We start from the raw sequence: 25,552 nt of genomic DNA on the forward strand, positions 1-25,552 counted from the left end.
TCAGTGGTGAGTTTTGCAAATACGTGGTCCCAGGCCTCATTTCCTGGAGGGACCATTGTGGGAATAGAAATTACAACACCAGCGTCATCAGCAACATCCATCCATCCATCACAGAGAATGTCTCCATCTGCTGCTCTGACCTACTTCACTATAAAACTCTCCAGGCTCTTTACAGCCTAGACATAAAGCCTTCTGTGGGCAGGATCATCTACAGGAAGTATAATAACCTGATTTTAGACATGCATGCTTCATGCTGTGAGCACCTGCTGTTTATGGCAAAGGACACAGATTTTTCTGTTTGTAAAATTGACATAGTCTTCCCAAAATAATGGCATATTTTTTAAACAGTGGGTTGACTTTTAAAAGAAGCTATATATCATTATTGTGGCATGGAGGTATCCATACATCCACTGGAGTCAGTTTTCGGGGGATATGGCATGCTGTCTTCTGTCTTAACATCACCCCTAGAGATCCTGACACCCTAGGACCTGAACTTAACTCTCCCAGCCTCAGGGTCTCCCACTGTAGAGTCACACATTTTATGGGCTATTGGTGAGGACCGAATAAGATAATTTAAGAGCCAACAGGATGCTGCCTGTGGCCCCAGCTACAAGCCCAGGAATCCAAGGCTGGCAGGGACTGTACACCGAGATCCTCTCTCAAACCCGAAGAAGTTAAAGGCACAGGGGAAGCCTTGGCCTGGACCTGTCACTCAAGAGAGGCATGCTGGCTCAGAAGGCATGGGGCCAGGGGTGGCTAACCTGTTGCTACTCCCAGCCCCCACACTACATGATCAGGTCCCTTATCTGTTGGAACACAAACTATCCTCCACAGGCTCCTGTAGAGGGGGGCGGAGGGAGACTGGGGCACCAGCTCTGGGGAAGTGACTGGATCCTGAGGGTTCTGATAAGCAATGGATTCATCCCTTAATGGATTCATAATTTGAAGAGACTGGTGGGCGGGGCCTCGTTGGAGGAAGAAAGCCAATGAAGGCCTGCCTTTGAAGGGAGATAGCTCTTCCTCACCCTTCCTGTCTGACTCTGTCTCTCCGCTTCCCCACCGGCTGCCATGAGCTGCTTTGCTCTTGTGCATGGTACCTGCTGCAGGTTTCTACTCCACCACAAGCTGAGAGCCAGAGGCCACGCAATGAAATTCCTGAAGCATTTGGCTAAAAGAACAAGTCCTCCCTTTAGGTCATTTGTCGGGTGCTTGTCACAACATGGAAAATGGGACTAACACAGGTCTGGAGTCTGACACCAGTTGTGTGGGCCTCCCTGGTTGGTGGCAACAGCAGATGTCTACTAGAAGAGGTCTGGCTGTACCAGCTCTGGAGAGGACTCAGCCTTGGCACCATGTCTAGGTGACTCCAACAGTAAAATCAGCCTGAAGGACATCTAGTGAGCACAGAGTGACTCCTGCTCTCAGTCCCCAGGGCAACCCTGCAGCAGACATCATCCTCACCCCCACCATGGAATATACAGGGATAGGGAAAGAGCCTTGAGGGAATACCCATGTCACTCCCAAGGGGCTGGCTTCTAAAAGGGAAGAACCTCAGGTCTAAAGGACCAAAACAGGTCTCCACATAGCCCCAGTGCAAGGGGGAAAAACCCAAACAAAACAGAACAGCTTGACCCACCACCACAGCTCAGAAGGAAACTGAAATCCTGATGGGCAGAGGCAGGAAGGCAGCAAAGAATTCATTCAGTGAGTGACAACGCCATTTCCTGCCCATCCCTTATCTCTGGCTGTTTCCAACAGACCCAGGCAATCACCACGTACTGCTATCACAAACCAAGGAAGCGAAGTCTAGCTGGCGTCTGCATTCCAAGTGTGGCTGAACATCTGGGGGACAACAGGCATCAGGCACAAGCCCTGCAAAGCAGGGAGAGTCTGCAGGGCCTGCCCCTGTGGGCCAGAGACCCTGCTGGACATTGTGGCTCCTCCCTGGGGGCCTCCTCTACTCCCCTACCCCCTGTAAGGAATGCCAATGTCCTGTGGGGGCAGGTGTTGTCCCTGCCACTGCTGCTTGTTCATTAAAAGGCCCTGATTTCTCCTTGCCATCTAATTATGCACAGCGGTCATAAAGAAGCTTTCTCCTTTACCAAAGAGGCCTATTTATATGATGAGAGAGCACTTCGCCCCCACAAGATTGAATCGTCACTCAATGCCTTGTTGGAATCAAAGCCTCATCTCTTCAGAGATGCCCGGAGCCCCGCCTGCCTCTCCCCTCCAGCTTGGCCCACTTCTGAGCATGTGTTCCCAGAAGTGCCACCCTGGAGTGGGCAGTCATGGATGCCGTTCCCCACTGCTGTGGTTCTTCACATCTTGCTGACAGAGTCATTCAACACACAGGCAGGTATTTACTGAGAACCTATGTGTCCTTACTGAGAGCGATGGACATGAAAGATAAGGACCCTGTCTTTGTTGAGAGAAAGGTCACAAGCTGTTGGACAACATGACTGATTCAAAGCTGACTCCAGTGTCCACTGTCTGGGCAAGCTACCAACTTCTCAAAGCCCTCAATTGCCTCCCTGTCAAAATGAGGTAATAATAATACCAACCTCAGAGGGTTGTTGGAGGACAAATAGTATACAAGCATCTAAAGCTGACACACTCTCTGCACTCAAGATGCACTGGCTGAAATCATCAACATTAAGCACCCAAGGATTGACAGGTGCATTTCACCAACATGCATGAATCTGGGGTTTCCTAAGAGGGGGTTTTGAAGGATGAGTAAGAGTTTTATAGGTCAAGAGAGACATATCACAAGGGAGAACTCCATATGTCAAGAGCCAAAGGGGAGCCTACATAGGGCTTTAGTAAACACAAGACGTTGAGAGATGAGGGATGGATGCCACCATGCAGGGAACAGCTCCAAACACAGGCATTGACACATCATGGGTCCACGGCAGGACCCTAATACCAAGAACAGCACCCTTTCGACTTTTGCTTGATTCCTTAATCAGTCAGAGGGAGGGGGAGGCCTCTCTTAATTCTGTGCCCAGTCACACAGACACACTTCACATCACTCTGAGGGCCTACAACATAGCAGGCATGACCTAGGAGAGGCTGTGCGTGGCATTCTTCTGAGTCCAAGTGGCCTGGGCTCTAAGCCTCACCCACCCCCTTCCCCACAGTGTACCATGCCTGCCTGTGGCAGAATGGTGAAATGCTGGTCACAAGGCCCCTCACTGAGCTGTCAACAAGTGTGGCTGCGGCTAGATGAGATGATTCAGTGCTCTTCATTAAGTCCTCCATTAATATCAGTGCTTATTTTTATTAAGATGAACTGCTGGGGTGGTGAGAATCCCATCTCTAAACCCCGGGGCTCCACTCCTCCACCCACTCCTGGAGAAAACACCTGGGCTTCCACTGTCTATGCCAGCCCTGACTTGGACACCAGAGAACCTGCCCCCATTTGAACCACCAAGCGCCCCACCCACTCATCTCCCGCTAGGGCTCCTGACACAGTCACTCAGGTCATGGGGAGGAACAGAACTGAAGATCATCTCAGTCTCTGCTGTCTAAGAGACCAAAGGTGACCCTTCAGATCTTGTGAATTAACTAATTAATATTCTATTAAGGAACTTTGCAAACACAGTCAAGCTGAGTCTCAGGGGTCACCTACTCACCACCCAACTTCTACTACATTCTACTCTTCTTGTTTCATTTCAACCCCACTCACCCCACCCTTAGGTCCTTCCCAACATGAGAGACCAGTAGTTCACAGATCCCAATAGGCTGGGGCCTGTGGAATCTTTCAACATTCATTTGCTTCAAGAGCATCCTTGAAATAGCCCCTTGAAACACAAATACTTTGTCATCCCTAACAGTATGGTGGCCACCAACGAGGGCTGAATCGGTAGAGTCAGATGGTCTGAGTCCTAAGCAAAGCTTCCTAGATCTGTGACCTTGGACAGGTTGTTTAATTGATGTTTAAATTTCTCATCAGTAAAAGGAATGCTGGTGACACATTTATCAGGACACTTGAGACATAAAATAGACATATTCATCACCCAGCAAAGAACATGCAGTGACAGAAACCTCAGAAGTAGAAGGGACTCTGCAGATAAAGGGGTGGTCGCTCAGAAAAGCACAGTGACTTGCCAGGATCACTTGCCCTTCAGGTGGCTGGGCCCCAGGTGTCCCTGCACCAGGGTGCCTAAAAATCACCCTACAATAACCCCGGTGAGCAGTGACATGTCTGCCATCATGAATGTGGACCTGTCCCAGCAGTGTGTGTGTGTGTGTGTGTGTGTGTGTGTGTGTGTGTGTGTGTGTAGGGTAGGATAGAAGCAACAATGTGACTTTACAAGACAAATCAGGGAGAGGGTGCACATCCCTGCCTCCAATTCTGATTTGACAGATCTTATACTCAGCCTTGCATTTGATATAACCACCCACTCATTATCTCAGCATGAGAGACATGAAACTGGATCACTTACTCTCTAGCTTAAAGCAATTCTTGATGCCTCTCACCAGCATCCTAAATGTTGGGATTTTTTTTTTTTTCATTTAAAGAAAAAAGGTGGGGGAAAATGAGTCGATCCAATTGCTGAGTGATGCTCAGACAAAGAAAGGCAACACTGCCAGGCCATGGCCCGTGTCTGCAGACCAGGAAAGGTCAGGACACAGAGGCACATTCCGGGTGCCTGTTGGAGTACCACCGCCTGGGCGTGGGTTGGGCCTCTCCCTCCGTGGCTCCCAACCCCCACCCTGCACTCCTCAACCTCCGCAGTGCCTGCGGCCTGGGGAGGCCCCTCCCAGATCCGCAGGAACAATGGGCTGGGGAGGGGGCAGGTGTGGCTAGCAGCAGAGCAGAAGAGGGGGCTGAACCCAACCCACACCCGGACAGAGAACGCCATCGCCAATGCCAGCTGCGCCGCAACTGGCCTCAGTTTCCCTGTTTGGGGTCTCCGCAGAGCACAGAGCTCTTTTTTTTCTCGCTGGATTTCGCTTTAAGTCCGGGCATTTTAGTGTCATCCTTGCAGCTTGCTTGGAGCTCCTGGGAAACCGGCTCAGGCGTCTGCTTCATCCAAAGCTCTGCAGGTCAGAGACACGCGCGGCACCTCCCTGCAACCAACTTTCCCCACTTGAGATACACAGGAAGAAGTCTGGAATCCTGACCAGCCCATCCCCTGTGCTGGCAAAGCCTTGATTTACAGCTCTGGCTCGAAAAGCACATCATCCTCTTCCCGGATCCCTAGACTCTCCCTCCCATGCCATATGAGCCGCAACCATGCTCCAAATGAGCCGCTCTGCCATAAATGTAAGAGGCAAGGCTACAGTACTCCGCATGGGACACCCCTCCAACACACACACACACACACACACACACACACACACACACACACACACACACACACACACACACACACACACCTCTGACAAGGAACGCACAGCCCAGTCTCCGCAGTTTCTACACCCAAACTCAGAGAATCCTAGAGAATGAGGGGAGAACCGTGGGACACCCTTTGGCCTGCAGCTGCAGCCGCTACTCCTGGCTCCTGGGTCCGGTGGGGTGGGGTGGAGACAGGGGACAGATATGAATCTGATTTTTCCCAAGGCTTGCACCCCTGCCTCATTTGAGTCACAGAAACGAACCGTTGGGGACCCGGGGCCACCTGGCGGCCAGCCATCTACCAGGTCAGCACTGGCATCCGCGACACAGCGCGCAGGCGATGGACAGGAGGGGCGGTTCTCTAGGGACTGGTACCCGGCCCTAACCAAGGAGCTAACCCGAGGTGGAAACAACCAGGGTGCCCCAGGCAGGGATTTAGTCCTGGTTGCAGTGTCCGCACCCTGGCACAAACCTCGCACGTGACTGGAGGGCGGCCTCCCACCCGGTGGGCCGCGGGTCGCGTCCAGACGCTCTCTGATCCGGCTGGGGATGGCAAGATGGAACCAGAGAGGTCACTTTTCTAACGCCCTCGACTGGGCTCCGGGCTGCTTTACGGAGCGTGCCTCATCCTTCCCAGCCCACGGCAGCCCGAGCGGCAGCCACGGGTCCCTCGCCCCGCGCTCACCTCGGGACCCGGTGTCGCCGCCGCCAGCTTCCTTGTCCGCCATGGTCCTGCAGCCCCAGCCCAGAAGAGGAGCCGCCGGTGCGAGTCTTCGGCTCTCGAGCTGGGTCTGAGCCTGTGAACAGCGGGAGCACCGCTCTGACGCTGCCGCCGCAGCCCGGGCTCCTCCCCGCGCTCCTCCCTGGCCCGCCCCACGGAACCAAGCCACTAGGGAAGGCTGGAGAAGGCTCCTCCTCCGAGCTCTGAGCCCGCGGGTCGCCGCCCAGCCAGGGCCACGCCCCGTCCTGTCAGTAGCGCACAGGGACTCAGCGTGGGCGGTGGAGGGTTAGAGGCGAGCCCGGGTCTCTGCAGCTGGTCCAGCCCGGTGGACACAGGAGCGCGCAAGGTCTGGTTTCCAGCCCCGGAATTCCCGCTCTCGGGAAGGTACAGCGTGGCAGGGCCTGACGCCTTCAGCAACCACTGCACACTCAGCACTTCTTGGCAAGGGTGTCTGCTCCAGTCTGCATCTATGACCTCTGTCCCTAGGTCCCAGAGGAGCGGACCAAGGCAAGCCCTGGAGACCCTGCAGCGGCCAGGAGCCAGGCCACAGCTCCAGGACCTGCGCAGGGCCGAGTCCCAGCACAGCCATCCAGCTTTCCCCTTCAGGATGTCTGCAAGACTCCAAAGCATCTCCCGACCCAGAGAGGTATTCGACGCAGAGACAGTGTTGCCCTTCCATATATGGGATGCATCCCTGGCCCCATTAGAAGTCTGAGAATACTACATTAATTATTCAAGACTTCCATGGTTGAGTGATTCACCGGTCTCTGCCTTCTGGCGTGCTCTCTCTCTCTCTCTCTCTCTCTCTCTCTCTCTCTCTCTCTCTCTCTCTCTCTCTCTCACACACACACACACACACACACACACACACACACACACACACACCCCTGAGCCTCTGGCACCTGTTAAGGCCAGGGAGATCCTGGGTCCTCAGTACCCCCAACTCTTTGGCAAGAGCAGTGGTAAGGATCTAATTACCATAGTTATTGGGTCTTCCCCAGGGGTGGGGGAAGAGGGTCTGACACTAAATTGCTGAAGTGCCTATATCCTTAACTCGTAGCTGTCGGTTTTTGCATATAAGAAAACCTGGTGTGGCAGGTTTAAATTATGATTTCAATATCACACACAGCAAGTGAATGACTGGCTGGGATCCCATCCGGGTGGTAAGCACTACCTATCCCTCTTACTGAGACAGGCAACATCTCTTGCCCGGGGTACCTAGGGAATTGCCTCCACAAGCAGCCTCCCTATGGATGGTGGGGTGACCAGAGGTCTGCTACCAAAGCCTACAGAGGAGCTTCTACTCAGAAAGTGACAGATGGGAGAATGAAAATGAGCAAGACAAAACCCGGGCTGAGGATGTAACTCGGTGGTGAAACTATCACCCAGTGCTCACAACTGTCTTCTATTTGCATTAGAATGTCGCAAATGCAGAGTCCCAGGCTGTATGTGAGCCCATGATCAAACTGTGTGACCTCTCTGAGCCTCACTGCCCTCTGAGAAATAGATTCTCAAGACTAAAAACGATTAGATGAGATCATGCCTAGCTTGGAACCTAGGATAGAACAGTTTAAAAAGCATGCGCGACAAGATGCCAGGCCAGTTGTGCCCGGCAGTGGTAGTGGGTGCCCGGAAGCCACTCCCAGAGTGTAGAGAACATGCTTCTATGGAGCAAATTCTCCCAATCAAGATGGCTTTCATGCAGTAACAGCACCCCATTATCTCAGAGGCAGATCCAAGAGATCAGTTCCCAGCAAGGAGCTGGAGGCCAGGAGCTGGAGGTACCCAAAAGCAGAGAGGTGGGGAGCAGTTGCTCATGACAACAGCCTGATGCTCCTGAGCCTGGGACAGAGAGGGGAAGGGCTGGCTTTGGCCCTTCATCCACCCATAGCTACCTTCTGGTTCTGTTCACACCTCCCAATTAAGTGAGAGCAGCTAGATAGAGGCCACATGAGCCATAATATGAAAAGGCAGGAATAACCACTGACGCTGTCCACTAAGTCCGTGTCCTGGAGACGTGTGTGATAACCACTGACGCTGTCCACTAAGTCTGTGTCCTGGAGACATGTGTGATGACCACTGACACTGTCCACTAAGTCCGTGTCCTGGAGACATGTGTGATGACCACTGACACTGTCCACTAAGTCCGTGTCCTGGAGACATGTGTGATGACCACTGACACTGTCCACTAAGTCCGTGTCCTGGAGACATGTGTGATGACCACTGACACTGTCCACTAAGTCCGTGTCCTGGAGACATGTGTGATGACCACTGACACTGTCCACTAAGTCCGTGTCCTGGAGACATGTGTGATGACCACTGACACTGTCCACTAAGTCCGTGTCCTGGAGACATGTGTGATGACCACTGACGCTGTCCACTAAGTCTGTGTCCTGGAGACATGTGTGATGACCACTGACACTGTCCACTAAGTCCGTGTCCTGGACACAGGTGCCTAGGTTACAGAAGAGTTGATGGGAGCTAGTGTGCCAGTCATGCTGGACTTCCTCATTCCCTAAGGAAAAGCCCTAACTGAGCATGAATCTGCGTTTTGTTTTGTTGAGATGGAGTTTTGCTATGCAGCCCAGGCTGGCCTTAGACTTTCTATCCTCCTGCTTTAGCCTATAATGCTGGTTTTACAGATGTGTGCCACTGTTCCCTTGGTGCAACATTCAATACTTCACTTATGTGCATGTGTGTATCTGTGTGTGAGTACATGCACATAAATGCAGGTGTCTGTAGAGGCCAGAGATGCCAGATCCCGCTGGAGCTCGGGTTACAGAAGACTGTGAGCTGCCTGACGTGGGGGCTGGGAATTGAACTCGGGTCCCTTGGAAGAGCACTATGTGCTCTTAACCACTGAGCCATCTCTCCAGCCCACTTCAATACTAGTAAGCACCAGACATTTCCATCTAAGCTCTCTCCCAAGGAACGACCATTAACAAACTATTTCAGTTTCCACGGCGTTTTATTCTTTGTGTCTTTTCTCTACCAGCCACACCCAGGCATGCACCAGGGCCACCGTCCCCTGCTGCTACCCATAGCTTGCTGTGACGATTAGTTGACACAATCTGGAATTACCCGGGAATAGCATCTAAATAGGAGACTGTCTACACTGGGTTGGCCTGAGGGTCTATCTGTGGTACATCTATGTACATCTACATTATTTGGTGTGGGAAGTCCCAGCCCACTGTGGGCAGCAGCACTCCCTAGGCAGGGGGTCCTGAACTCTGTAAGAGTGGAGAAGGCAAGTCAGGCATAAGCAAACAGGCAAATGAGCATGCGTGCATTCATTTCTCTCGGCTCTCAACTGATCATGGGACGTGACCAGCAGTCTCAAGTTCTGGCCACCTTGATTTCCCCACAGTTAATGGGAAAGCTGAATTTGTGAGCTGATATAAATCCCTTCTTCCTGAAGTTGCCTTTTGTCCAGACATTTTCGTACAGCAGCAGAAATGAACTAAAACACGCCCCACAACGTCCAACACCCAACGCCTCTATTTATTGCCCTCTCTGTGTTGACTCAGCAACTCTGCCTTTCTCGCTCTACCTGTAGGGATGCCCACCTCCACACCCAGGACTGGACCTTCCTCCAAGACTCCACAGCTACTGAGCCTCTCCCAAGGTGGCTCCCGGCCTCTCGCACTTGGCCCCTCTCTCCTGGGGTTAGACGGTACTACCCACCAGGACCCAAGCCGCACACCAGGCTACCCACCAGGACCCAAGCCACACACCTGGCATCCACCAATATTCCTCCTTCAGTGTCTATTGTGTTCGGCATCCCCAAGTCAAGTGTGGCTGAGCCGCTTCTGACACCTCGTTTCCATCCATCCATCCCTGGCTGCTTGTGAGTCTGCAGCAGCCTCCTCCCAGGCACTCATCCTCCTTCCTCCCTCCCTCTCTTCAGTGTGAAGGCAGAAACGTGCTTCAAGCCCGGGTCACTTGATTCCTTGTCCTGGCACCTTCAGCCACTCAGATAACAACTTTTTTTGCAAGCATGGACTTCCCGGTTCCCCTATGCTAACCAGGGTCCCTCTCCAGATTCTCCACTGTACCCTGTCCCTCCACATCACGCACTTGACCCTGGCATCAGGACATAGGCCTTGGCAGTCTGTCAGAACCAGGAAGATCCCACATCTGCCTCCTGCTGTAGAAAGGCCCTGGGCACCATCTGCCTTCACTGATAATCCTAACCACAGTGACATGAGGCACGTGAGGAGGATAGGAGATGACATGCAGGTCCCAGCGCTAGGGGCAGAGACTCGTTTTTATTTTCAAGGGAGCATAAAATGCAGTGTGTACTGTGCCCTGCCACTGTTCTCACCATGAAATTAGTAAGTGTCCTGATGAGGCTGGAGAGATGTCTCAGTGGTTAAGATCACCAAGGTTATATTTTCAGAACCCACACGGTGACTCACAACATCTGTAACTCCAGTTCCAAGGGATCCAGTGCCCTCTTATGGCCTCTGCAGACACATGGAGCACAGACACACATTCAGGCAAAACACTCATATACATAAAATCATTTTAAAAAGGAGGAGGAAGAAGAAGGAGGAGGAGGAGGAGAGGAAGAAGAAGAAGGAGGAGGAGGAGGAGGAGGAGGAGGAGGAGGAGGAGGAGGAGGAGGAGGAGGAGAAGGAAAAGAAGAAGTGGTGCCCTGGCTTGTGGCCAGGTCCAATAATCTGAGTTTAACCCTCAGGACTCACAGTTACAAAGAGAGGACTGACTTCCGAAAGTTGTCCTCTGACCTCCACACACTTCATGATAGATAAATACCAACACACACAAGAGTTCCCACACAAAATAAATGAACAAGTGCAATAATGAAAGAAGTACTCTGGTGAGCACCGCTCTGCCAGCCAGGTGCCATTATAAGCTTACTTCCTTCTCCTGGTGGCCCTGGACATTTCACACAAGAAGAGAGGGGGACATGCAGAGGCTGAGGTACCCACCGTAAGCAACAGAGCTAGGCAAATTTCCACATTGTTCAACATCAAGAGAGAGCTCCCACCTTCCTCCCCTGAACCCTGTCATCAGCCAGGGGTTGCCATGGTTTGAGTCTCAGATGTCCTGAACAGGCTTGCGCCCTGAAGGCTCATTCTCTAGCAGGGAGACTATCTGGGGGAGGCTACAGAATCTTCAGGGACACAGTTGCCAGAAGTAAAGCACAGTGTGTTACTCTGCCCGTTCCCTGTCTTGCGCTCTGCTTCTTGGGTCTGTGTGATGAGAATAGCCTCTGCCACCCATTTCTGCGGCTATGAGCTGGGTAAGCTTCTCTGACATGCCCTTCCCTCTCACCACAGATGGACTGAAACTATGGACTCAATCAAGCCTTTCCTCCCTGCGGTTGTCCGGGACATAGTTTTGGTGTCCATGATGCTAAAGGAACCAACAGACAGGGCTACATGGTCAGCTCCTGATACTTTGATGGTTTCAAGTCCTTCTACCTTCTACTCACCCTCACTCATGATGTACATATATATCACCAAAAATTGCACCCCACCCAACCCATCCCCTGCTGGTGCATCATCTCCCCAAAAGAATCATGGCACATGCTCTCTTCTTAGCTTCATGAAATCATCCCTTATCAGACGTCTTTATAAAAACTGTGATGCCAGGAGCTCACACACCTCCCTGCATCTCCAGTTATTCAAGCCTGCCCAGCCCCGTGGGAAGGCTCGTCTGTCCCAGGTTCTTTCTAGACCCTTCACAGCTTCCTCCTCTGTTCTCTCTCCCTCAGAGTCATCCAGCACATAGCCAAGCCACCATCTCCCAGTCTGCCTCCAGCTGGTCTGGTCACGCCAGCCTCATGAGCTTGCTCTTGGTGGGAGACTTTGGTCTGCTTGTTATGCCTGGCATTGACATCTCCTCCTACAAGTCTCAGCTTGGATGTCCTCTGCACCAGGTTGCCACCTGGCCTTCCATGGCAGCAAGAAGACCCTCCTCTGTCCCCTGTGACCAATCCTATGACCTTTGCTGTAGCACTTACCAAAACTCTGAGATCAAGATTACTGTTGACGCCTTTACACAGAACGGTCACTGAACTCAGGAGCCACAAAACAGAGGCCAGAACTTAACAACCTCAGGTTCCCATCTCCCTCTCTGGTTGCAAGCTCTCAGGGTGGGCGTGGAGGTCATCCACATCCACATAAGCAGTCCCCAGGCCCTTGCATACTACCTGGCCCCAAAAAGTTAAATGTGAAGCCAACAGGCTCCTCAACTCCCTTCCGGCCTTCTCCTTTTTCTCTGGGCTCCTCCATCCACCAGCCCACAGACACTTCTCTGCCCACAGATTCCCTCTCTGTCCTCCAGACCTAAAATAGGCGCCTCAACTTCAGTGTTAACTCGGGCACACAGAAGCTAGAGCCAAGACACAGGGCCAGCCGACTCCACCAGGCAGCCAGGGACACTGTCACCTACTGTACTAAGCCCCACCCAGGAGTCAGGCCTGTGACCCTGGACAGGGAGGTGGGCGCATCCCCTGGTCCCCAGCTCAGAAGAAACCAAAGACCATCAACTGGCAGATGAGCTCAATGAATTCTGGGACACATCAAGACAGGGTTCGAGGGGAGCAGAAGAGAGGTGGGGAGCCTGGGGCCAGCAGGAATCTGAGGTCAGCCCAGCCCTACAGACCTACTGACCCACACTACAGGGTCTATTTCTTCACCTGAAAAAAAGGTCCCAGTACTGTAACTATAGTAAATACATTATAATGGGATGCAATACATGTAAAGACATCCAGCTTAGGTCAAGGCTATCTATGTACAATAAATATAACAAGCTAAGTTAAACATTTGGACAGCGAAACACCCTCGTGTATCATAAATCACAAAAAAGTGGATCTAAGCACATTTTCCTTTTTTTGCCACTGAAGATACAGATCTAGAAACCTCCAGTGGGGACCTTAATTTTCTTTCTTTCTTTCTTTTTTAATTTAAGAAACTGATGCATTCAAATCTAGGCTTTTTCATAGGAATATTCTAGAAAAAAAACTGCTTCTGATTTTAATATAAAAGTGACTCCTGCATTTGAGAGGCAGAAGCAGGAGGATCTCTGTGAGTTTGAGGTCAGCATGGTCTGTGTAGACAGTCTCCAGGCCAGCCACAGAGTCTAAAAAAAAAAAAAAAAAAAAACACAGTGACTCCTGAACAACAGGACCAGGGCTTCATTGCGCAAAGAGGACGTAAAACATAACCTGGGCCTGTGTTACGCTTGCTGACCGCTGAGGAACTCTCAGCACGGAGCCTCAGTGACCAGCGTCCTTCCCACTTGGTTCCCATCCCATCTGGGGTGAATCAGCCTCTCCACTAACATTCCGAAACACACTTCACCACATGTGCTGCTGGAGGACTTTTCCAGGGCCAAATTTCAAGGGTGGGAGGAAATGATGTCTCCAAATATCAGAGTCACCCAGGCCTGCAATGTAAACTTTGGAAATGCCTGCTCAGGTGGCAGAGGGTTATCCAAATATTTTTCAGAAGTATTTCAAACAGCAGAAGGATCTATGGCCACTTTATCAGCAGCCTTCTCAGACCCCTTCAGACCCTGGCTCTACAGAAGTCTTGGCTCATAGCAACACAAGACATTCCAGACGCTGCGTCTCAGAGGGGAAAGTGCAAAGTGTGGGATGAGGTTCAGAGAACCGCAGTATCCTTCACTTTCCCTGGGCTGCAAGGAACCACTGACACAAGGGCTTTTCACGCTGTGTGGTTTCTTTCTTCCCGTCTTAGTCCACACCTGCTCTCAGTACATGCTCAGTAAACACATGGAAGAAAGGAACTGATGGCCCATGGTATGCATCATGGTGTGAAAATTGGCTCCCAGAGAGCCAAACTTTTAGTCAAAGTCACACAGTTGAAGAGGAACTAGAGCCAGACTCTACCCCTTCCCCGGCCCCCACACTCCTAGCTTGACATTCACTGTTCCCTTTACCAGGTGCCAAGTGGGGCATGGTTTGTGCCACAGTCATGTGGAACACTTGGGTAGTCTGGTCTCCATAGAACCCAGGCCTATCCTGTCCTGCCTCTGGGAAGGAGCCGGTGCAGGAAGATGTCTAGTCTGGCACAATGCACAGGCCAAGGTCTCCAGGAATGTGTTGAATGAGGAAACAAACAATCCAACTAAGAGACAGAGTAACCGTTTATAAAATGTTCTGCTTGCCCATCTCTCCTCTTTTTCAAATCCTGTCTCAGGATGGAGAGAGAAGCATCGCTACCCTGGACTTAGTGTAGATAGGGAAGTGAAAGCCCCATGAGACTGTGAGCAGCAAGTAGGCTGCCATTCTATGCGGATGCTTTGTTTAAAAGTGGCTTATACAGTTTTCATTCTATTCTCTGAGCTATCTGTGATTGTTTCTTAAACAAAGCTAACATCTCAGAATCTATTAAACGCTTTTAAAGTGTATTATTGAGGAAAACTGTAAGCATTCACAAAAGTAGGGAGGGTGTAGTAATGATCCCCCAGGCACTCATCACCCAAATTAATTAAAAAGCCAACACTGTAAGGAAAAACAGCTTACCCAGACAGGACTCCCAGCAGCTGCCATCCATACTCTTCATGCCAATATGAACATTTAACACCATAAGATATTGAAGGTCAATTCTCTAGTAAGACATCTTGGATACAGAACTGGCAGGGCCTGGAGCCACCAAGAGCTGGCCTGCTTAGTCACTGCATACACCTACATGGGGCCCCAGGGGCAATGGCTCCAAAATACATCTGAGTCTAAGGTCTCTTATTCATTTCTTTAGTGCATGGTGGATTGGTGTGTGTGTGTGTGTGTGTGTGTGTGTGTGTGTGTGTGTGTGTGTGTGTGTGTGTGTGCTATTGCTCATGTGAGTGCACTCACCTATATGGGTATGGGTAGTGGCTAAAGGTTAACTCGGGCTGTCTTCCTCAATTCTTACTCCTCCTTATTTACCTACTTTCATTTTTGAGGCTGGGTTTCTCACTGAACCTGAAGTTCACCATTTTGACTGCACTGGCTGGCCACTGAGCCCCAGATCTGTCTGTCTCTGCCTCTGTTGCTGGGGTAACAGATACAGGCTAGAACTTGGGTCCTTATGAGCCATCTTTACTCACTGAGCCATTTCCCCAGACCCTAGATCCTCTGTATTTTAAGCCTCTGGTTTGCATAAACCTCATGGTTTCTAGAAGCACTCCATGTCTGTCATCCATTCACGGTCCCCCATCCTCTCCCAGATACTTTCAGGAACCCACACTGTGCTGAGACATTAAGTTTACCCAGACAAGGACCCAATGTGACCTTGGGGTGGGGAAAGAAACAGATAGATATGACCAAAATCGTGGCAGACCTTGATAGCACCCCAGAATGGAAAACTTATTGGTAAACTGTTCCACACGTTCCTACCCTCAGCCTCCTCCATAAGGAAGGCCAGGGGAGCCAGGGGCAGAGAGGATAAAGGTGTGGTTGGAAAGTGAGTTTATATGTGGATTTGAATCCAGTTCCATCCTTCCCTAGCTGTGCATCCTTAAGTGAGTCACCATTCTTCTCTGATTCATTCCTAAAAGAAGGTTGATAAAGCCCCCAGATGCTAAATTCTCTGCAGCAGCCTATTATCTAATGCTTAACCCAGTTTCCGCAACAGCGGAAGTTCTCCATCAGTGCTGGCCACTCTAATTGGCTGTTATCCATGACCAGCTCTCACTCTGCCTGGCAAAGCAGCAGTGCACACACCTACATGCCCAAAAAGATGGTTGATGGGAGAGCAGGTTTTTTCGTTTTGCAGTGTTGGGCATTAAACCTGGACCCTCAAACCTGCTAGGAAGGTGCTCTACCACTGACATGTATCGTCAGCCCTATGGTGGTGGTGATGTTTTGAATCAAACTCTACTTGGAATATATGTAAATTGGGAAAAATAAATTTAAAAGTAAATATCCCTACCTGCTGTAGGGATATTAGCCACGTGGTGCCAGTCTGTGAGGTCAGGACGAAGACACCCTGCTATTCCCCATTTCAGCACTCTGACTCTGTCATACACTCCATGGTCCTGCAAGCCCACAGGCATGAAGGCCAAGATGGTCAGAGCGAGGGCTCTGCATGTGAGCATGCCCGGGTCTTGGCCAGCCTTACTCGGGAGCTTCTTCTGGGTGGATTGAAGGGGCCTAGAAGGGCACACAGCATGCAGTGAGCTCTTTACTGACTCAATGAAGCATCTGACCTCCAAGATCAGTCTCTTCCACATATCTGCTGTGTAGTCTTGGAAAGGTCACCTAAGCCCACCTGATGCCCAGGATCCCCCAGCTCCCTTTATCATGCACAGGAGGAGAGGCAGCCTTTGGGAACAACATGTGCTCAGCCCGTTCCTCTACCACACCCAGGGATCAGCTATTGCAATTTCACCAGTGGCTATGTATCCAACAGTGCTCTAGAGTCCACTCACGGCCTTCCCAAGCTGGTAGGTGCAGAGAGGAAGAGAAGGGAGCAGCTTCCTCCCTACCCAGCCTCCACTCAACAGTCTCCATCCAGGAATGGGGAAGTGGCTCTGTTTCGGGATAGTTGATCGCACTGTGAAAACTCTGAGACGTGTTAATAAAATTAACCTTGGATCAGGGGGTGGAGCCAGTGACTAGTTGACAAGAATTAGCCATAGAGAGTATGGAGGACCTGGGAATACAGAGAGACACTCAGGAAGAAATAGAGAGGGACTTAGAGATTCTTGGGTCTTTTGGTTTGGTACAAATGGAGAGAACACTCTCTTGCTGGGTCTCCAGGAAGAAGGTCAACTAGTTGCTTCTCAGCTTCTCTGATCCAGCAGATTTTCCCCAACATCTGACTCCTGAGTCTTTATTGGTAGGTAGAAGAACTTAGATAAAAACATCATGGCTCTTGGCATGAAGCTGAGAAATGCTAAGGTCTGGATGAAAGTGAGAAGGTTCTACTTTACCCCATAAATGTTCTTACTATATTTCTTATTTTGCTTCATATCCAAATGAAGTTCTAAGATTACAGCAAGAGGAGAATTAAGGGGAGAAAACTTGGAGTCTTGGCATATTAAATATAAAACTCAAATCTGGTGTTTTAGGAAGTAAAATCAGAGATGGTAAGAAAACGGATGGGGAGATAGGTCTTATCCCCCTACACTGTCTCACGGCCCATCTGAACCTTCCCTTAGCCCAGCTCGGCAGTCACAAGGAGATATGCTCAAGAAGAAAATAAACAGTTAAAAAGGTGCATGAAGGTGTCATCAATCCTGCTCAGCAGCTGGCATGTATGTACATACACAGCTAAACACATGGTGAGCACACGGTAAATGATAAAATGAAAACACCCATGGTGGTGAGGTCAGTGCCAAGTCTATGTTTTCAGACCGTCATAAACTACGTCATTTCTAACATTTTAAACAGGCTGGGTTTGGATGTGGTAGCACACACCTGTAATCCCAGAATTCAGGAAGCTGAGGAAGGAGGATTTCAAATTAAAGTCCAGCTTGGGTTATATAACAAACAAGACCTTGTTCCTAATTGATTAAGCCACCAAATCCTTCTCTTAGAATTTATTCTATGTCAAAAGAAGACTATTACATAGCACTCTATGGATACAAACATGGAGGAGGTTTGGCATCATAGGTAAATGCCACTTACTATTAAGTGGGAATAGTTCATAATTTTAAAGTCAGACCTACGTAGGCGTGGACAGTACCTGCGGACAGACCAAAGAGCCCCACAGGCAGAGACTAACGAGAGATGTTGTGTCCTGTCTGGGCTTCTCTTGGGGCTTTGTCACTGCTTCCCTGTCTCCCTCTTTCTCCAAGCTCTGCCTAGAAGCCGAGGCCTCTCACTTCCAGGCAGGGCTGAGCTGTGTCCTGCCCTAGCACAGCTCTGGCTCTTGCTATTTGATTTGGTCCCTAATGACACCACTGTCTCTTGAAACTGCAACTTAAAACAAACTGGCCCAAGTGTGTGTGAGGTCAGAGGCAAACTCCTTCAGCAGATATTGTGACCACAGCAAACACTCCAACTGAGTGCTAGCGCCGAGGAATTTCACACTTGGACACAAATTGTGTCTCGGGCCTTCTGGAGCCTCTAAAGCAACCCAAGAATGGCTGTCTTTCTTGGAGCACACTTTTCAGGGCACAGGCGCACCTGAGGTAAATTTTGTTCTTGCCTCCATCTCCCTAGACCTGTGGCCATCTCTCACTCTGCTCCAGGTCTTCTATACCTTTGAAAATTGCACAGATGCTCAGATGTGGCTAACTACTTGGAAGGGTTCATAGATCCAAGTGGTAGTGGTCCATTCACACACTAAAATAAGCATGTATCAGGGATGGGTGTTAACCAGGCCATCGGGATAAATGCAACAATGTGAAAACATGGGCTCTGTCTGAAAAAGACCAGTCTCCAAAGAGAAGGATGACTTCCCAGAGTTGAAGTCGGGCTAATTGGAGTAGAAAGCTGTGCCAATTACCAATGTCAATATTTATTGAGCATTGACAAAGTTCCAGGCATTGTCTTTGGACTTCTCTATGAAATATACAACTCTGTGTAGATTATACTTAAGTCATCTGTTCTCCTGACGACAGCCTTCTCATGGTACAGAACAGGGTGTGGAGGCTCAGGGTAGTTCCCTGACTTACTATAGGATGGTTAGCCATGTGTGCAGCCTATGATTCTGGCTAGTTCTGTGCACGCCAGTGCTAATGCTGGGAACCAGGCAGCTTCGGGCATAATGCAGAAGGGGCCATTAGTAAATAGGAAGTGGACCCAGCACTCCAGGGGTCCTCTCTAGACTGTGATTCAAACTTGGTCTGTTCCTTCTGAAACTGTGGATGGTTACTGCCCACTGTGAAGCATTACAAAGCTGGAAACTTAACACAGTGACTTAATCTGACTGTGATATTTAGAGGTGGGGCCTTTGGGACGGTTAGGATAATGACATCTGGGAAAAGCCTCATCATTGAACCCTGATGGCTTTGTAAGAGACTATACTGGTAGTTTTATGACAACTTGACACAAGCTAGAGCCATCTGCTGTGGATATCATTCTGTACAAATAAAACACTGATTGCCAGTGGCCAGGCAGGAAGTAGGCGGGACAAGGAGAGGAGAATTCTGGGAAGTGGAAGGCTGAGTGGGGGAGACACTGCCAGCCGCCACCGTGACAAGCTGCATGTGAAGATGCCGGTAAGCCACGAGCCACATGGCAAGGTGTAAATTTATAGAAATGGGTTAATTTAAGATATAAGAACAGTTAGCAAGAAGCCTGCCACGGCCATACAGTTTGTAAATAATATAAGTGTCTGTGTATTTATTTTATGAGGGCTGTTGGACTGCCGGGGTTTGGTGGGACCCAGAGAGAAAACTCCAGCTACAGTCATCTGAAAGGCAGTAACCTCGACTGAGAAAATGCCTCCATAAGATCTGACTGTAGAGCATTTTCTTAATTAGCAACTGATGGGGGAGGGCCCAGGACATTGTGAGTGGAGCCGTCCCTGGACTGGCTGAGCAAGCCAGAAAGCAGCACTCCTCCATGGCCTCTGCACTAGCTCCTGAATCCAGGTTCCTGCCCTGACTTCCTTCAGTGATGGACTATAGTGTGGAATGCCACCCAAATAAACCCTTCCCTCCTCAACTTGCTTTGGGTCATGGTTTTTCATCACAGCAATAGTAATGCCAGCTGAACTACGGAATCTTGATCACTGTCCCCTACCATGTGATGAAGACCGTGTACCCACGTGGAGTCACTTGCCTTCCAACCAGAACTGAGGTCTAAAATAAAAACTCATTTTTTAAATAAGTCACCCAGTTTGTGGTATTGTGTTATTAGCCACCAAAAACATTTACATGGTGTGATGACTGGCACACTGGTGTCCCGTGAGCTGCTGTCTCCAGGGATAAATGAACTCTGGCCTTAGTGCTGAAGATCTGGCCTTAGCTTCTGAAGGTTTCTCATGGCCTCGGTGAACACACCAGTTTAGCAGAGTCTGAGGGCAGCCTGGGAAACTTCAGTGAGACACCTCCCCCAGCTCTAAACAAAAAGAGACGGCTAGAAGGAAATACGCTAACACACTAAAGTGCTGACACATTAAGAACAGTACTCCCAGTCTGGACGCAGAGACAGGAGGATCTCTGTGAGTTTGAGGCCAGTCTGCTCTACACAGTGAGTTCCAGGCCAGCTAGGGCTACATAATGAGACCCTGGATCACACCACCACCACCACCACCACCACCACCACCACCACCACCACCACCACCGAGTAGTTATCGCTACATAGTGAAATGGGTATTTTTTTTTCTTATACTTCTCTCATTTTCAACAGATTGTATTGTTTTTCTTCCACAATGAGAGTAGAACCAATAAACAATTCTTTCAATACCGAATCAACAGAAGCAAGAGCAGTAGCTTAGAGACAAGGATAACATCCAAAAGGTCTGTTTCCAAGTACCTGATACTGTAAAGATGGGGCCTTGCTGTGTAGATTTCAGCCGCTCCAGAGCCCTCCAAATAACCCTCCCAGCCGACACCTGCCTTCTGAGCGACTGCTGCACCCGCTGCCCTCCTTGCCCCGTGATCAGTCCCCTTCCTCCCTGTCTGTGTCCCGGCCTCCTCCCTTGGACTTCTGGCTACCTTCTGTGGACCACCTATTTTACACCCAGCTCTAGGATAGCTTTCATTCTGGGTGGCCTCTGAGCTGAGGTCATGAGAACCAATTACTTGCCCAGGACCACCCAGCCAGGGGGCAGCATAGCTGGAATTCTCAGCTCAAGTCCAAAGTTCATCTTACTGGTCAGCTCCAAGACACAGGCATGTAGGGATTACAGAGATACCGTCTGGGCCTGGTGAGGTGGGGTCTGGGTGTTTTTGGATACAAACGTACTTGTGTGTATATGCATATGATTGTGTTCTGGAGAGGAGAGGGAATATGTTCATAAGATGTTATTCATAATCCAAGGGTAGATATCAGCACATGGAACTAGTTCAGGTTTTTTTCAAAGGATCATAGAAACTGAATTTAAAAATTAAAAAAAAAAAAAAAAAGGATGGACTTAGAGGAGAAGGTGGGAAAGGCTGACCCTGGAGTGCTTTGGGATGGAGGCAGGCCTGTGTAGATTGCAGACTCTGGTCCTTGCTCTCAGAATCCTGAAAGTTCAAAGTCAGGTGGAGCCTCGGGGTGATGTTGTTGAATCTTTGGCTGTATGTGGAAATTCCTGCCACACCTGGAAGCCAGCTAATTTCAGTATCTCCAGTCCTTGTCTCACATCAGCAGCTCCACCCATAGACATCTCCCCGGTGGTCTTTTTCCATCCTCTACAGAGGGAAGTACATCTGTCCTTGCACCCAGAAATGTTCCTGTAGCCATGGGAATATCTGCAACTGATGATGATAAAGCACCCAACTCAACAGCCAGGAACTGTCTCCTACCCTCTGGTTCCTCCTCTCTGGCTCTGCCCAGTCCCATAGGCAGTAAGATGGCTGTTACAGAGCCACATTCCGCGTAGATTCTGTAAATGTCCAGAGGAAGAAGACAGTGTTTCTTCCCAGACACCCCAGAGAACTTCAACGTCCTTTTCACTGGGTGAAACTAGATCACATCACTCTACAGCTGGACTCAGTCATGGAGAAAGACAATGGAGCTCCTGGAACAGGCTCAGATGGACTTGGCTCTTACCCCTGAGCTGGAGATGGAGTCATCTCTCACGAGAATGAATCAAACCAGGCTCCTTTTCAGCAAAGAATAAGAAGACATGGGTACGAAGCAAGTACTACTTTGACAGCACCAAGTCTCGGTTTGCAAAGTGGAAGTTATCTCCTCAAACTGATGGTGTCTACTGTTTCCCATGATCCATTCCATCTTCTGTGGCCACAGCACCTGCTCTGATTCAGAGGAATCATCTCCCAGTGAAAACACATCAAGGCTGTCCTCTGCAGGTTGAGTGATCAGCATCTCCAGTGAGTCTATATGCTGTCTGCATCTTTCTACTGTGTGTGTGTGTGTGTGTGTGTGTGTGTGTGTGTGTGTGTGTCGTGTGCATACATGTGATGCAGAATCCAGAAGAGCATGTCAGATTCCCTGGAGCTGGAATTATTAGAGGTTGTGAGCTGCCTGACATAAGTGTGGGAACTGAATTCAGGTCCTCTAAAAGAGCTCTTAGCCTCAGAGTCATCTCCAGCCCTACCCCTCAGACATTTTCTGGATAAAGCACCAGCAGGTCTGACTTTCTCACCTATCTTGGGATGTTATAAGTGTTTATTTGACCTTATATCATGGATTGTAAAGGTTATGTACAATAGTCACTAGGTTCCTCCGGAGTCACAGGCACCATGCTGGGCTCCCAACAGCACAGCCTCCATCACCATGTTCCCAGTGACATACTGAAAGCAACATGGGCTGGCCCTACTTCACCCCCAACAATTACCTCTCTTCCGCTAATGAGCATGTCCTCCAGCAGGGTGTTTTCATTTGGTCTCCCTGGCTCTAGTACCAATCCCTTACTCACAACCCCACCTCTTTTTTAAAATCCTGCTGCCAAAGTGTCTTTTAATAAGATGCAAATCCGATCACGGCCTGTTCCCACTTTGTCTTGACTTCCTCCTCATGCCTCCTGGATGCAGCCACAATGACGCCAGCCTTCTCAGCATCTGAGGTCTGTGCCAGCCCATGACCTTCCTTCCCACCTACAGCCTCTGCATCTCATGTGCCTTCATTTTCACATTGCCTGGAAACCACCTCTCGTCCATGGGGGTGGTTTAGTGTGCAGGAGGAGGGAAACAGGTGTGCCCAAATGTGGGGACGAGAAGGCAGCCTTGGAAGTTGTTCCTCAGGTACCATAAACTTTTGTGTATGCTTTTTGTTTGTTTTTGTTGTTGTTGGGGTTTTGCGGGGGAGGGTCTTGAGACAGGTTCTCTCCCTGGCCTGAAGTTCACCAAGCAGGCCAAGCTGGCTTACTACAACAGAGCCCCAGGGACCACCATCCTTGGGCTCCCTGGCACTGGGGTTACACACACCCACCACTGCCCCGGCTTCTTGGTTTTGTTTTGTCTTTTACATGGGTTCTGGGGATCAAACTCATGTTCCTGTGCCTAGTGGCAAGCTACAAGTACTTTGCTAGCAAAAGTATCTCCTAGTCCCCATGATCTTTTTTTTTCCTTCAAAACTTTCTTTTGTTCTGCAGAGTTTAGCCGGTGTCACCGGCTCCCTTGCGGAAGTCTTCTCTGGGAGTTGTTCATCCTTGTCCTTGCACCCATCAGAGCCAGGCTTCTCCATCTAGAGCACAGCTCTTTTTCTTCTCAGCATTGATTTCTTTATCTGTGTCTCTGACACTCAGCTGTCTCCATCTCAGGGACAACAACTGCATCATGTCACCTCTAACACGGTTCTTGGCAGGTGGAGGTGCATAAAGTATTGTTGAGACGGTGACAGAGATGACATGGTGTGGAGACAAGCATACTGTTTAGAGTGGATGACACCACCGACTCCACAGTCATCTGGAACTTGTGCCTAGTGGGAGACTGCAGTTTCAGAACGCGTCTGTTTTCTTCTTTCTCCTGGCACATGTGAGCCAAGGGAGGATAAGTAACTGTAACTAGTTGTCTTAGTCAGGGATTCTATTGCTGTGACCAAACACCATGACCAAAAGCAAGCTGGGGAGGAAAGGGTTTATTTGGCTTACACTTTATATCGCAGTCCATCACTGAAGGAAGTCAGGGCAGGAAGTCAGGACAGGAATTCAAACAAGGCAGAAACCTGGAGGCAGGAGCTGACACAGAGGCTGTGGAGTGGTGCTGTTTACTGGCTTGCTCATCAAGGGTTGCTCAGCCTGCTTTCTTATAGAACCCAGGGCCACCAGCCCAGGGATGGCCCCACCCACAATGGGCTGGGCCCTCCCCCATCAATCACCAAGAAAATGTCCTAAAACAGTCAGATCTTATGGAGGCACTTTCTCAATTGAGGTTCTCTCCTTTCAGATGACTATAGCTTGTGTCAAGTTGACATGAAACTATCCAGGACACACTATTTTATAGAATGAACTTATTTGGGCCAGCAAGATGGTTCATCAAGTAAAGGTTCTTGCTTACTGCCGCACCTACAGTCTGAGTTTGATCCCTGGGACTGACATGGTAGGAAGACAGAACCAACTCCCCAACATGTCCTCTGACCTACACACACACACCACAAAACCAATAAATGTAAAATAAAAACTTTTTTTTTTTTTTTTTGGTTTTTCGAGACAGGGTTTCTCTGTGTAGTTTTGCACCTTTCCTGGAACTCACTTGGTAGCCCAGGCTGGCCTCGAACTCACAAAAATCTGCCTGCCTCTGCCTCCCGAGTGCTGGGATTAAAGGCGTGCGCCACCACCGCCCGGCATAAAAACATTTTTAACGAACTGTTTTCTAATTATGCCAGTGAAAACGATCATTGTCCAATGACAACAGCAAAATAACATTAAGTTCAAAGAAGAGGCTAAGACTTATGTGAATAAACCACCCTGGGTGGCACAGTGGTGCTGCTGGCCCTGCAGACCTCATTCCCATGCACATACTACATTTGTCTTGGGGGTGTGATATGATCCTGTCTTTCCATGACCACAGGGTACCAGCTTCCCAGAATCAGGGTGGAGCTGGAGGACCCTCTATGAGGGATCTTGGCCCAGGACAAACCCATGACTGGCCACTGGCCCAACTTGAAGCTCTACCTCCAAGCAGATACAAAGAGGCCATTTTCCTCTCCCTCATGTACAGAATGTGCTCTGAACTGAGTATTTTTCTGGGTTTATGAAATTCAACTCAGTGGGAAAAGACCATCTGAGGTTTTCCAAGAAATTCAGGCTTAAGAACAGCATAGATGAAAGCTTTATTTCCATCCAACATCGCCATGAATTATGAAAGCCATTGTCTGGAAGCTGAGGAAACAGCGGGCTTTTGTGGGAGGAGGAAGGTCATGGGTGAGATGTAGATGCTAACGGGACTTCTGCGCTCCAGGAGGGGCTCGGCAGGGCCTCTCTCACTTCCTGCTTATGGAGGGGAAGGCTCTGTGCTCCAAATCTGGGGCTGGGGCCACAGGACAGTTAATGTCATGAATTGCTCACTGCCAGGGATGAGTCTCACCAACCGGCAGGCATTTCATCATATTGAGTTCCTTTAATGCTGTGTGTGTTAGTGCTGCTACGTATGCACATGTGTGTGTATGTGCAGGCATCCAGCCAGGCATGAGCATGTGGAAGCCAGAGGCTGACATCAGTTCTTCCTCGATCAACTCTCCACTTGTATTTTGAGACAGGGTCTCTCACCGAAATCACCAATTGGCCACTGAGCTCCGAGGATCCTCTGTGCCCCCAGCGTTGGGGTCATGGGTGTAAACTACTGTGCCAGGCATTACTCTGCATGTTGAGGATCCAAATTCAGATCTTCATCTTGCACAGAGAGAACTTTACTCACTGAGACACATCTCCCCAGCTCTTGAATGCCCTTAAAACCCACTTTAGAGAAAACTCATGGGCTTGTAACACTCTATGGCAGCAATCACAGCATAC

At 49.8% G+C, this 25,552-nt stretch overlaps 1 protein-coding gene across 3 annotated transcripts in view; it reads right to left on the reverse strand.

The window, feature by feature from the left end:
* The window catches only part of Hspa12a (heat shock protein family A (Hsp70) member 12A), a 157,765-nt gene that overhangs the window by 65,975 nt on the left and 66,238 nt on the right, over window positions 1–25,552 (reverse strand). The window contains exon 1 of one of the 3 annotated variants that reach the window (XM_006978455.4): window positions 6,027–6,223. The exons of the other annotated variants lie outside the window; for them this stretch is intronic. Coding sequence (XP_006978517.1) covers window positions 6,027–6,069 — 43 coding nt within the window. The 5' untranslated portion in view covers window positions 6,070–6,223. Of the gene's footprint in view, window positions 1–6,026; window positions 6,224–25,552 lie in introns of those variants that run through there. 3 annotated transcript variants of the gene reach the window in all.

The sequence above is a fragment of the Peromyscus maniculatus genome, chromosome 1 (genome assembly GCF_049852395.1).
Source record: "Peromyscus maniculatus bairdii isolate BWxNUB_F1_BW_parent chromosome 1, HU_Pman_BW_mat_3.1, whole genome shotgun sequence".
Taxonomy (NCBI): Eukaryota; Metazoa; Chordata; class Mammalia; order Rodentia; family Cricetidae; genus Peromyscus; species Peromyscus maniculatus.